Below are 14791 nucleotides of genomic sequence, written 5' to 3' on the forward strand. Positions count from 1 at the left end.
AAAAATCTATCCAACTACTTACTCAGGAACATTCAAAACTGCTGCGTGTTGAACCTTGATAAAACCTTCAGGAATAAAGTCTCCCCTCTTGTACCCTGGGCCTGGTTTCTACTAGCCACGTTTATTTACCAGCTCCTGTTACTGCTTCTGCCAGGAGTCCTGACACATCCTAGAGCAGCTCTAAAGGAAGGTGATCTTTAGAGAGCCCTGTCGTCTCTCTCACGTGTGAAGAGCCGTGAGCTATTAAATTTACTTCTCCCACTCGGCATCTGTTCTCTTTCTCCCTTGGTTCACTGTGGCTCCTTGTCTTGTTGTGCATTCGGTGACCAGAGGTTCCCTTGTGGGCTCTTCCCAGTCTATGAAGCCCCATGGTCCCCTACAGCACTCCTATCAGTCCTGAGCTAGCCGATGTTGTGGGCGAGATCACTCTGATCTTCATACCTGGAATACCCATTTCTACAACACCACAGATACATACTAGATGCAGACAACCAAGGATCCACAAATTACCAACTGGTTGCCCACCAGAGCCAAAAGTTATGTGAGAGAGTAAGGCAGAAGATAAGAACAGGCAAATGTCCTTCTACTCCTGGTGGGGCTATGGTGAGCTGGGCGGAGCCACCTGGAGCTTTAGATCTCCGTGGGGCCCACTGCAGGGGCGAGCACTGCCACCAACAGGGCTGTGAGGACCAGGACCCAGATGTGCAGCCTGAACTCCGCTGTCAAGGAGAAGCCATCTTCGTACGTATCCGGGTCCTGAACGTGCCCTTACTGCTGGTGCAGCCCCAGCGCTCAGAGCTAGCTGAGAGGAGCAAAATAAAAACGCAGTGAGGACATATAAAAAGGGACAGAGTACAACTGTCCTACCTCACAGCCAAAGCCAGCATGAAAGAAAAAGGCTCTTGATGTTAGGATAAAAGAGGCATGGAGGCTCCCTTTGAACTGGCGAGTCTTGGGAGGGCAGGAGCCCTTCTCCGCCTCCTGAGTTACTCCACACCAAGCCTAGTACCAGGCCGTTCACACAGTAAAACTGTGTTGACATACAGAAGAAAAACAGTTTGTCACATGTTTCACTGGTATCATAAAAATGGTTTGTGTCTCTTGGTTCCCTCGCAGAACCACACAAACAACCGAGGACAGTGATGAGCGAAGGCTATTCAGGAGGATGCGGTACAGGTCGAGTTACCGGCCGCCAGGTGGAGAAGGTAATCCTGGACCTGGAAGAGTGACATGCCAGCCCCCAGCGGTCCCCCGTCACCAGTCCTGGCACTCAACCATCACCAGCAGTTTAGCACACACGTGTCAGTGTGTGCAACGCTCTCACACTGGGGTTCCCTACGACACGATGAGGGCAATTATTCAACATTAGCTTATTTTTTCTCCTTAACCCCCATAAGGCAAACAAAAGGAATGAATCATTTTCATTTAAATGACTGAATATGTGGTTGGCAAGGAGGGTCAGATGTGTGCCGTGGTCCCCTGCAGCAGAGACAGAAAGGACGCACGTGTGTCTGGATTCTCTGCTGGCCACTCTTTCTGCCATAAACACTGACTCCAACGTTCCTCTGAAAACAGGTCAGTCTCAAAGACTGATGAGCAAATACAAAATTGGTAATTGACTGTAATGGAAAAGACACTGATTCGGAACTCGGAGAGCAGGCTGGCACGTGAGCATCCCTGAGACCACAGGTAAACTCCTCGCCTCCGGACACAGCCTCTGCAGCATGGCTCCCATGCTGCGTTTGTGGCAACCACATCCCTTTCCACGAGAGTTTCTCTTCTACAAAAGTTGCTACTGAACGATTTCTTGCCGAGAAAGAATTTTAAGACTACTACTTAGACTACCGTAAGTACTACTTACTGCTGGTGTCAGCGTGACAAGAAACGGGCAGTTCACAGTCAAGACAGTCCGCACCGAGTGAAAGACAAGAAGGCCCGTGCCAGCTCGCGCGAGGCTCTGGAAGCAGGGTGTCCAGCAGCAAAGACGAGCCAGCAGTCCACGTGGACTGCTCCTGCACCTTCAGCCGCACCTCAGTCACCCCGGAGCCTGGGAGGTCACAACCCCGGGCTTTTAAACCCAGGCCACCAGCACGTCTCAGGGGGTCAACAAGAAAATGCACATTTTCTCATGCTCCTGTGATGACCGTTACGCTCGCCACAACTGACAAGTCCCAGCGTTAAGTCTTGTTATGAAACTATTTCCAAATTAACTCAATGCCAGTTTCAGAAAAATCAGCATTTCAATTTTAAATCTTATTCCAATAGTAAACTCAAGAAACTTACATTGTATTAATACAACCCTAATATATATCCCATCATAAGTTTCTTGAGGGACTCTAATTAAACAAATGAAACCCAAATTCTCAAATTGGTTTTTAAGAAATAAAGAGTTTAAAAAATTTTGTGTAACTTTACAAACTTATAAAGTAATACTGAGAGTTTAAGTAGTAATACCTCATTTTTCTTTCACACACCATGACTCCATTTCCTTACCACGAGACAAACGCCATAAACAAACAGGCAACCATCAGGCACAGCCATGGCAGGGTGTCTGCTGCTAAGCTGAAACACTCTGAGGCCAACGGTAATTTCCTGTCCCAACGATCCCTCATTTTTCTCGCTAAGCACACCTGTCACAGGCCAAGGCTGGCATAGTCATAAGTGGCTGAAAGGCACCAGAAAAACAAACAAAACATACACAAAAACCTTACATTTTAATTTGAAAACGTAAGGATGTGAAAGAATTTTTCTGGACATTAGGGCACTGTAGGTCTCTCTCCAATCCCTGCCGCCTCTCCCTGCTCAGTTCACCCCTGTGAGGGTCAGCAGCCGCCGTGGCATCATCACTCACTTCGGAGGCGTGGACATTACATGAAGAAAACCAAGCAGGTCGCTCTAAGTGATGCCCCTAACAAACCGACACTCCCTGTTACTGTAAGACGAGTCTGTGCAGATGACCCAAATGCCGGCCCCCGCCACACAGGAGCGGCCGTGAGACAAAGGCCCGCAGTGTGAGCGTCCTTTCTGCACGCCACCATCTGACATGCCACAGACCCCACCAGCGTGTGCTCACAGTCCGCACACACCCCCCCCACGCACCAGAAATTCTTTCAACCGCCTGTCAAGAAAGAAAGAGAGGGAGGGACGGAGTGGGAAGAGGGAGGGAGGAGAGGGGGAGACCGAGAAAAAGACAGAAGGACACTCCCTTCCAACTCTTGCCCTAAAACTGAGAGGTGTCTTTCCTTCATTGGACACTCTGCAGTCCGCTGTAATAACTACTACAGTTAGTTGTATTTCGGAAGTTTAGTCTCTGGTTACCTGAGTCACATGCTCATCTTTTCCTATCACAGCAGAGACGAGGAACCTTGGACTCCTGACAGAGGAGAGAGTCAAGGAGGCACGAGGCTAGGTCAGCTCACCACAAAGGCCGTTTGAATATTAAATTCTATGTTTAGTATTCATTCAATTAAAATATGTATATTAAAGATTCCAGACTTCAAGTCACATAATGGTTCAAATAAAAAAAATCAAATTACGTGAATAAAAAGTTTCAAAAACCAACTTCTACAATATTTTATATGTTTTAATATCTGTAATGGGGTTAAATTTTCTTTAACTCCGTGTTTTCACTATCAAAAACGTAGGAAAGTCATATGGTTTTAAAAAAACGAATAGGATATTAAAAACAAATTTCCTCCCAGAGAAAGCCATATTCTTAATGTATACAGGAAAACAACTGTAAAATTAGGCATTAATTTCTTCTTTATATGAAATTGAGAGCATCTAGAATTTTTCCTACATAAAGTGTAAGTAGTACTTTAAAATACTGTCTTCGGATATTTTTAATTAGGTTGTCACTTTCCATGTACATAAGCTCAATCTGTAAGTCTATGTGATACATACCCCGTGGTCATCCGTGTTGTCATAGAAGAGATGAGGAACCAAAGATGTCTCAGAAACCTGGCATTAAAGGCTAAACTGTAGAGAAGCCTAAAAAGGGAATGGGGGAAAAAATAAGTGAGAATAAGCAGATATTCATTCAACATATTTCTTCAAAATTCAAGAAAGCTATAAACTGAAGGTAGTATACAATCCAGAAAACGTCTGTATTAACTCCACAAACAGCATGCTTCCTGCACCAGCCTGCTTGCTGGGGTAAGTGGGAAACATTCCTGCACCGTGAGCACCGGAAGGCATCAGGCCACGTGCGCGGTTCTAGAGCTCGACAGTCCTGAGCTGGGGCCACGAGGTCCACCCCAAGAGAAAGAGACGAGCTGCTCTAAAGCGCGAGCTGAGTTTGTTCACCTTCTGGGTACGTATTATATTAATATGCTATAATATTATGTGGTACTAGTATTATTACTAATCATACATTTAAAAATTTTTAAATACTTAATTTTAAGTCACCATTCTTGAAACAGATAAAAATGTGTTTTTTAATGTTTAGCATCTCAAACAGAATTCAGATCTAAAAGTATATTTTAAAGGTTTTTAAAAACCCTCCTGTATAATATCAATTTGATTAAAAAGACTAAAACTCTGTGTGGATAAAGGGTAGAAGTTTAGGGGCGTCTGGGGGGTGCGGTCAGCTGAGCTCCCAACTCTTGGTTCCAGCTCGGGTCATGGTCTCAGGCTCCGTGCTCAGTGTGAATCTGCTTGAGATGCTCTCTGCCCTCCCCCCTGCGCTCTGCCTCGCTCTCTCAAATTAAATAAATAAATCTTTAAAAAAGAAGGGTAGAAGTTTAACTTTAACTCTGTGTGGTATACTGCATTTTTGTAATAGGATATACTTTTCATCACAGTGTTATCATCAGAACAAAAACCTGCATAAAACATTTTTATAAGTGTACAAGTCAAAAATTAAACTTCAAACTTATGAGACTAAACCACAGTAAAAAAGGTTTAGGATAGTAGGAAAACATGAGTGCAACCAGAGGGTGTGTTAGGAATGATCCGGAATGAAAACGTGCAGATAAAATCTGCAAATCACTTGGTCTCATATACTTTCTGTGGGATGCCGGAGCGAACACCGAATCGCTGATCTTCACGGTGGAAGAGAGTTCAGAGCCTGGCTCCTACCCCCAAGGTGCAAAGCCGGCCTGCGGCGAGAAGCAGCACGGGCTCCTGAGTCCCAGGCGGTTCTTCTGTCTCCTCAGTGGTGTGGCCACAGGCCCCTGAGGCCACACTTCTCTGCCTAAGAAACAGCCATCAACGGCCGGACGGTCCCAGTAAAAACACCCCACAGTGTGCACCCGCAGCTCTCCACACACGTAATTGTCATAGCTACTGTAACTCTTACGGAGAATGGAATGTATAGGATCCGTAACAGACTACATTTTACGAGGAGTGAATTAATTTAAATGAACAGTTTAGACAGGAAGTCACTTATCAACACAAGTATCTCAAAACTGATTATTCAAGTCTTTGTCTGCATTCAATCCAGAATATCAGATACCTTCTTCAGTATTGGCATTTTCTGAGTACACAACAGGGATTATGGAGGACTGGTTTTAAAAAATCCAATCTCATTTTAGGGTGGTGCATTCTGAGATGTCCAAATGGTCATAAAAGCACAGTCATTTACAAACAAGAGACAGCAGGAAAGAGTGTGTGGAGTTGACTGGGAATCCTGAAACCCTGGCCATGAAGAGTCTCTTACATCACTCCGTCCCCCAGCTCTGCAATGCCACGGAGGCCACAAGCAGTCTGTGCTCCTCAGGACACGAAGGGGCTGTAGCTCAGACACATGATGATTCAAGGAGTGGGTTAGGTCTGTCATGGGTTGTGCTGGCACAAAGTAGGAACAACACGACCCTCATTCATAAGAAAGCTCAACCGGGTGAGTCTCAAAAGTAGTTAGAGAAATGTAAACCCCATGCTCTCCAACACGCTGAATCCCTGTCATTAATGTCTAGGAAATTCCCACCTAAACTTTCCACTTCCCAAAACAAAAGGATGCCCCTGTTGCACACTTGAGCTGTACTGGAAGACAGGACTGTGTGCCCATCTCTGAGATACTTAGAATGCTGGCCACACACCTAACACGCAGAGAGGGTTAAATCTGACTTTCCTGCCTTTATAGACCTTTATGTACTATGAAGGATGTCCAAACAACCACAGGTAAAACAGAGAGAGGAAAGCTATGAAAAACACAAAAGAATTCTAGAAGATAATATTTGCTTGCCTTATTTCTCTTCAATCAAGAAACTTGAGTTCTTTAAAAAAAATGAATTATCTAGTGTAATTTTACTGATAGAAACAAGATTCCTTAAAATTGTGTTACATATAAATACTAAAACTTAGCACTTAAAAAATCTGAGAAAGTACATGTTTTCGATGTGTGTCTCCTTTGCTCTTTTTTCTTAAGAGCAACACAACGATATGATCTAAGAGCGTCAGCAACATTTCATCCCATCTTCCCAGAAATAACCAGACTTAATGCCCAGAAATAAATCCCCCAGATACTATGTGGACACAAACAGAAATGGGTTCTCCCAGTATACTCTCTTACAACACAGCTTTCCCCTTAAGATTATAATTACCCTCTTTCCGTATATGTGTGTGTGTATGTGTTTATTTCCGAAACACCATTTCAATGGTTACATATTTCAAAAGTCGTATTTCAAGTTAACTTTGAAACAATTGTATTTCCTAAATTAATCATTCAATAGGCAAAAATAACACAAATTATTAAACATTTTTATAAACTACTGAAGGTTATTTAGTTTGGAGCTTTCTTGCTAAAAGGTAAAGGAGTAACTGTTCTTTATGTATACTGGGATAGGTTATTCAGCTGCGATAACGCTGTGAGTTACTTAGTAAAGGGCAACGTTTTCGACTCGAGTCATAAATTCAGGCCAGCTGTCCGCAGGGACTATCAAAGTCACTAACGGGAACACAGCGGAGGATACAGCGCACATGCAGGCAGGAGAGGCGTTCCAGACACCGTGAAGGCGTCCCAGGTAAAGGAAACGCGACAGGTCAGCCACCCAAAGACCATGCTTCCCTGTAGCACAGAGCACAGACCTGATACTCTGTGTTCTCCTGCCCAAAGAATCACTTGTCTGACAAGAGCACTCTTAGAATACACACACACATCTTTCAGGTAAGATTAAAAATACATTCTAAATTTCCTTTATTAGTACAAAAAATTTAAGACGTATTTCAGTTTGAGGCAACTTGTCAAAGAATTTCTCTTCACAAACACACTGAGAACTAAGAGAAGGTCCAGACACACAGCTCTGTCCGGTCAACGATCTAGCACGAAAACCCACAACCAGATTACACAGATAGTTCACCTCCTCCAGACGACTGCTTTTATTTAAAACTGAACTTTCCCTCATACTACAGTTTCACTCAAATGGGGAAAGCAGCATTCATTCCGTTGGATGCTTTCCTTACTTTCTTACTACCACTCTTAAAAGTACACGTAAGGTCAATGTAGGCAGCATACGTGCTTCTTCCAAGTTTACTTGTGTCACTCATAAATGTTTAGAAAATTCTTCGAAGTTTCAAAACTCACTTATTGCTAAGTTTGACCAAATCAAGACCACTTATTAATTTGATGTGTCTAACAATGATTATCAATTAGTTTATAATCTATATATGACTTCAAAATAGATTAAATAATAAAATCATTATGTATTCAAATGTTTAAAAGCTCAAAATCTTATTTGGCCTCTATCATAGAACATTCTAACATGAATCAAAAGCAAATTAAATGTATCAAATGTACTGAAAATATCATTGATAATAAAACAAGCATGAAATCACGGGTAAAAAGTAAATTTCTCTCTGTAGGTATCCAGCCTCAATATTTTCAAAAGAAATTATAAAAATTTGTTTACAAACACATGAGCTGTATAATCTGCAATACAAAACACAACACGAATCTGTGTTTTCCCCAGTGAAGTCACGTGCGTACTCACGCTGCCTCAAATTATTAGACGTGACCTTGTGAACCAGACCTAAAGAGTGTCCATTACCATGCGCACTTGACAGCGCTCAGAGAACAGGACAGCAGCCACGCGCTGCCAGGCACGTGATTCTCTGAACCACGATTCACAACACAAAATACAATTAAGCTGGCTCATTCTATTAGTTTTTGGTAGAAAAATGAAGCACATGTTGCAATAAAACTGTCTGTGAGGCCTTGTGATTGGATGTATTTTCAAGAAAACCACAGGCAAATTATAATACCAATCTCTGTGATCCCTAAAACACTACCTTTTAAAATTCCATTTCAAAGGTTTTAGAAGTCCATGCAACAGAAGAGCTGAGCACCAAGAACAAGTCCGTCCAGCACCCGGACCGTAAGCCCCACTCCTGACATTAGCACTAACAGGAAGTACCTGCCATAAAATGAAAATGTCACTACAAGTTGGAATTACAGGTGAAATCTCAGTGTGCAACTCGGGAAGGCCTCTGACAGATGATAACCTAGCATGAATCTAACAGACAAATAAGCCAAGAAAGATAAGACAAGGTGGGAAGATGCATTTTGGACAGGGTCTAGCAGAGGCCAAAGGGGACAGGCCTGAAACACAGGGGAGGCAGAAAGCCAGTGTGAGCACAGTTGGGGCAGAGAGGTAACCAAACACTTGATAAATGAAGGATACAGAACAAATCAATAAACTACAAAACATGAATTTTTTCCTGAAAGCAAAGGGGATGCACTGGCAGATATCTGAGTAGGAGAGTAACAGGGATACGTGTCTGGCAAAATTAGAGCATAAGAACATAGCACTCACATATCACAGTGACTGAACGCATGTGGTAATCACCAAGAAAGGAACGAATCTAAGCCTGAACTCTACAGCCACTCCGTCCAACAGAACTTTCTGTGATGCTGGGAATGGTCTACGCTGTGCCATCTAATATGGCGGCCACCGGCCAGCCACACGTGACCACTATGCACTTGAAATGTGGCAAGGTGCGTGGCCAAAAAACTAGGTTTGTACTTTCGTTTAATTGTAATTAACTTAAAGTGAAGTAGCCACATTTCACTAGGGGTTCCCCCAGCGTAACCCCCAGGTTTTGGGGAAAGATGCTGAACTCAATCTCAGGCAGTATGTAAGGGGTCGGGGGATAGCCCCTGTTAAGCAGCTGAACAGGAGTCTAGAGATCCAGAAAGTGGTTGAAGCCACTTCTATCACCCAGAGAATCAACTGAGCAGAAAAAAACAAAGAAACTGAAGGGAAAAGACGTCAAGGAAGTTGAGGCAACACTGAAACACAGAGACAAAGAGGAGCTCATGGAGGAAACAGAAAGAGAAGCCCAAAGCAAAGGGAAATTCATGAGAACCGCGTCTGCAAAGGTAACAGGTGAAGGAGGTTTGCGAAGAGGAAGGCCACGGAGGGCCAGGCTTGCTGGCGGGCCTGTGGGGTGCCCCCGGCCCGGCAGAGCAGGGTGAGACGTGACCAGCGGCAGGGGAAACGGAAGGGCACAGTCCTCAGCTCTACGTGTAACACTTCTGAACAGCACAAACCCATCCAATGACACACTAACCTACTATCTGCCAACTTGGATTCTAAGTCAGCCAGGGTTAAAGCTCAGCACTCGCTGGACACTGGCCGCCCTCACGTGTCCGTGTAAGTGCCCACCTTTCTGGATTTAGTTCTGTGGATACTGGGACACGACCTTCTTGTTCTTCCTCTCACAATACAACCATGTAGCATTTATTCATAGCAAAAATAGTGAATATGTTTCTGTAAGGAAAAAATAAATGTATATCCAAATATTTATTCAGAGTCCCAAGTCTAATGGCAAGATTTACAAATTTTCTCTGATAAAAGGAGCTGGCAACTCATTTATTACTTATTTTTTTCCAATTTAAGTACTTCACATGATCTGAAACTCAAAACCATATCAAAAAACATACACTGAAGGGCTCCTGGGTGGCTCAGCCAGTTGAGCATCTGACTTCAGCTCTGGTCACCATCGCGGAGTCTTGGGATCAAGTGCTCCTCAGGGGGTCTGCTTCTCCCTTTGCCCCTCCCCTCACTCATGCTTTCTCTCTCAAATAAATAAAAATCATTAAAAAAAATACAGTGAGAAGTCCACACTCTCCTCCACTCTTGACCTCCCCAGCACAGCCAGACATGTGAATAATCAGTTCTATGAATTTCCTGTGTACGTGTCCAAGACTTTTTATGGAAATACAAACATACATTCCTACTTTTTCCACCATTCTGACACAAAAGTAGGTTATTATTCACATTGTACTAAAGCTTCCTTTTTTCACTTAAACGTGTATCTCGGAAATCTTTCCATATCAATGTAAAAAGGGTCTCCATGTTCCTTTATACATCCTGACAATGTTAAAGAGAAATTAAAAGTGCAGAGGCGCCTGGGTGGCTCAGTCGGTTGAGCGCCTGACTCATGATTTGGGCTCAGGTCATGATCTCAGGGTCCTGGGATTGAGCCCAGTCAAGCCATGCTCTGTGCTCCGTGTCCCCCACTAAAATAAATGAATCTTAAGGAAAAAAAAAAAAAAAAAAGGAAAAAGAAGAAGAAATTGCAAATTTCTTCTATTTCAATAAAATTGCAAATCCCAACCATGAAAGTAAGAGGGAGTTGTATGAGCCCAGGGGCGCTGACAGGGAGTCCTCAGCCCTAGAATTTATTAATCATCTTTTAAATACCTTGAAACAAACAAACTTGAAAGCAGTGAAAATCTACCACAGTGGAAGTAAGCCTACTTGCTTTTCTGAGCTATGAAAAACATTCTAGCTACTTAAACCCTAATAGATTTAAGCCATAAATAAAATTCCTAGAGTAGTTTCTTAGAGGAAGTAGGTGCAGTACTCATAAAATCAAGGTTCCATATAAAGCTCCTTTACCCATTAAACACCTTTTGGAAACAGTTCACCAGTGAACCTCAGACCAGGGCAGTGATGCATTTAACTCCAGGAATTACTATCCGAAGTGATGGACTTTGTGCTACAATAAAGCCAAGTGTCCTCCCTGAGCCGCGATGATCCTGAGATCTCACATCCTGCCCGAATGCAATTAGCCAACAGAGAGCTAATTACCTAATCGAGGGGTCCCAGTCTCACTGACATCTTACTTCCTCCAACAGCAATAAACACCAGGGCGCTAAGACGGGACCTCATTAGTGGCTGTGTGAGTGTTTACAAGGGGGTTTCAGCTAGGGGTGTGCTCTCTGCATACAGTTCGTTTCAAAGAATGCTTTCCTAACCAAACCAACAGCTCTTTTCATGTTCTAGGACAGCATTTTATAAAAACAGAAGAGGATTCTTTAGGGACATAAACCATCCGACACAACACACGACCTACATTATCAAGAGACAGCACCTTTCGGCAGGTTGCCTACGTAACGTCAGCCCCTTTGTTCCTCCCAGAACCACTACTATCTTTGCGCTGTACTCTGTTAAATATTTCTCAAATTCTCAAGAAACCAGTGAACTATTACTCAAACTAGAGAGGAAAAATAGTTTAGCATTACAGTCACACTTACTTACCTCAGTACAAATAAGCCACATTCTAACTCGTATGTTTTGTTTTGTCCCTTTCAAAGTTTATTTCAAAGTTGTGAAAAGCAAAAATTTCAGAGTGCCAGAGTAAACCGTCGAGGGCGATCTGATAAAAAGAGTGCTGTGGGAAAGCCTCAAAGATATGTAACACATTGGTTCTATAACACAGGCATGAGTCCAATGTTTAAAAAGGTGGCTAGGACTAAACTCCACTCTCATTTCCAAGATACTCTAAAAAAATGAGTTTATTTCACTTGATACATGACAGGCCAGGAAAATGGATTCAAACAGTATCGGTCAGTTTAGGAAAGAAAAACCAACTTTTATTCTCCATGAAATGCTTGAACAGCTGAACCCTCCATCATACACATTCTATCAGAAAACAGCAGGTGAAACCGGTCCCAAGGAAGGCCGAAACGAAGCACGGGGGGAAGGCTCACGCAGCGCCCACGACACTTGCCTGACTTTGGGCACCACCATCCGGTGCTGCACCATAAGCGTGTGGCCGATGGATGCCATCAGAGTGAAGGCCTCCTCGCTGGCGGAGTCCCTCCACACCAGGTTCAGCAGGGCATTGGTCTGCTGCTTCGTGTCCAGCTTCTTCAGACACTCCTCTGTGATGTACGGGACCGACAGTCTACCATCCTCCTAAAACACAACAGATACGCTGCCCTGAGTGAACGACGTTTTATTAGGAATGACCCTCTACGCTACACGCACGAAATCTGATTTTGCTTCAAGTGAAAATACGAGATAGGCATTATCTAAAAGTTACCCACATTACAATGGACAAATCAGTATCTCTCCAAATGCATCCATTAAAGTCACAGGAAATTCTCTAGAGTTCCACAGTCACTATCTCTATTAGGCACCAATTTTATCCAGCAGAAGACCACAGGAACTGTAAATACTCAGTTTTTGGCTACTGATATGACAATATTTCAGTATTGACATTGTAAGAAAAACTAATTTCATATTTTTAGATACCACTGTACTAAGCATACATGTGTAGGAATATATCATCATCTAGCAGAATTTCCATTTTAAATTATTTGGGAGATTACAGCTTAAGCAAAAATAGTCCTAATATTATATAATTTATTTTTTAAAAATCAAATGAGAGATATTTTATATCTTAATCTCTCTAAAGATCTGATTCACTGAATAAAACCTGAACGAAGACACTGTGCATTTACTTATTTGGGGTACTAACCAAAGATACATACTTTTTTCATATACGCACGTATATATCCAAGTACCTATAAATATGAATATCTAAACGCAACACTGGGTGCTGCTGACTGCACTGTTTGGAAACTTAAATGGATATAATTTATGTAATTTATAATAATCTACCAAATAAAACATTTCTTGAGATAAAAGCAGTAAATCCTGTCTGCCAAACTTGAACCTGTAAAGAGGATGCCCCTAATAGAAGGAGTTAGGAAAAGGCACAGTGGCACTAGTTTTGTAGTGTACATACTTAAAGTAAAGTACACACCAACAATAGCTGATGATACAGAAACCTCGGAGCTGATAAACAGTGAAATCTGACTGGAAAAGCCGCAGTCGAACTAGACTCTACACAATCGCCACAGGAAGGAGAAGGCGGTACCTAAGCAGCCGTCAAGAGAGCCGGCCAGAAAGTGAGAGTCTGAGTCAGATCTGCCGAGCACCCGGCCTACAACTGGGTCACTGGTTCTGAACCCAAATGTGCACAGGAGGGGAGAGATAATAAATAATGCAAGGGAAAAATAGAAAAAAATGAAAAAGAGAATCAAAAGTACTAAGTCACATAATTCTAGTAACACAGACCTTGAAACCCTTGTATATTAAGGAAGAAAAATAAAGTGGACTAAAACTTCCCACAAATAAAAGTAACAAAATTAAGTTGTACTTTTTTTTTTTTGGAGTTTGTCAAAAAAAAATTTAATGACTATGGGATGCCTAGCCCATGAAATGGCTCACACGTCAAAGCCTTACATTTAGAAACTTCAAAATAAAAGTTCTAAGCCATATTCATCTATAGTCTTATGGGCTTTTAAAAACATTTTTTGTAATTTAAATTCAATTTAGTTAACATACAGTGTATTATCTGTTTCAGGGGTACAGGTCTGTGGTTCATCAGTCTTATACAACACCCAGTGCTCATTCCATCACGTGCCCTCCTCAGTGCCCATCACCCAGTTACCCCACCCCCCACCTCCATCCCAACAGCAGCCCTCCGTTTGTTTCCTAGAGTTAAGAGTCTCTTGGGGCCCCTGGGTGGCTCAGTCGTTGAGCTTTTGCCTTCAGCTCAGGGCGTGATCCCGGAGTCCTGGCATCGAGCCCCGCATCAGGCTCGTCCGCTGGGAGCCTGCTTCTTCCTCTCCCACTCCCCCTGCTGGTGTTCCCTCTCTCACTAGCTGTCTCTCTCTCTCTGTCAAATAAATAAATAAAATCTTTAAAAAAAAAAAAAGAGTCTCTTATGTCATATGACTTCACTCATGTGGAATTTAAGAAACAAAACAGATGAACATAGGGGAAGGGAGAGGAAAAAAATAAAATAAGATAAACAGGGAGGGAGACGAGCTGCACTTTTTATATGTTGCAGAAGAGTAACCACAAGCAAGTGAGCCTGAGTGTTCTTCTCTGTTTCCTGCGTCTCATGTTCTGCTCTTGTGTTTGTGTCCACAGTGAGGACGGATTTCCTAGCATCTCTCCAGCAGACGCAACCCAGAGCCTCGGCTTCACGTGCATACAAACTGTACTGTGTACAGTTTAATTTCACAGCTTCTCTAGAAGTAATTAAGCATTAAAGAAGTGTCTTCTAAAAACAAAAAAGTTTTATCTACATTCCATCTACAGAATCCCACATATCTTTTTACTATATAAAAAATTAACATTTTTGTGTGCAGTTCTGAATTCTGACAGATGCAAGACTTCCAGCTTCCACCAAAACACTCACTTTTGCCCCTTTGTAATTACCCCTTCCCTTAGCTATAAGGGGCAATGACTCATCTGTTTTCTTTTACCGTTATGACTTTTTTCATCTCTGCTAATGAAGCTATTTGTATCGGAAGGCACAGTGCTAACACATCCCTTCACTTCATAAGATCCTAAAGATTTATTTTCTCTGGAAAACCTGAGCCCTCTGGAGTACTCTTCCTGGGATTGGACTGAGTATTAATCAATGTGAAATTTCCTAACAAAAAAATAGTTAAACCAATGACAGTCATATCTCAAATTATTTCAATTGTGTAATTAAAAGAAAAAGCAGCAGATGTATCACTGAAGACACACAAATTGTGTGTGTG

At 42.5% G+C, this 14791-nt stretch overlaps 1 protein-coding gene across 2 annotated transcripts in view; it reads right to left on the minus strand.

Moving 5' to 3' along the window:
• Positions 1-14791, minus strand: part of UBE3C (ubiquitin protein ligase E3C) — a 117256-nt gene that overhangs the window by 64090 nt on the left and 38375 nt on the right. For both annotated transcript variants that reach the window (XM_040643754.1, XM_040643755.1), the window contains exons 10-11: positions 11956-12143; positions 3904-3990 (exon numbers count right to left, since the gene is read on the minus strand). In XM_040643754.1, coding sequence (XP_040499688.1) covers positions 3904-3990; positions 11956-12143 — 275 coding nt within the window. The remainder of the gene's footprint in view (positions 1-3903; positions 3991-11955; positions 12144-14791) is intronic.

Source organism: Ursus maritimus, unplaced genomic scaffold (genome assembly GCF_017311325.1).
Source record: "Ursus maritimus isolate PB19 unplaced genomic scaffold, ASM1731132v1 scaffold_3, whole genome shotgun sequence".
Classification (NCBI taxonomy): Eukaryota; Metazoa; Chordata; class Mammalia; order Carnivora; family Ursidae; genus Ursus; species Ursus maritimus.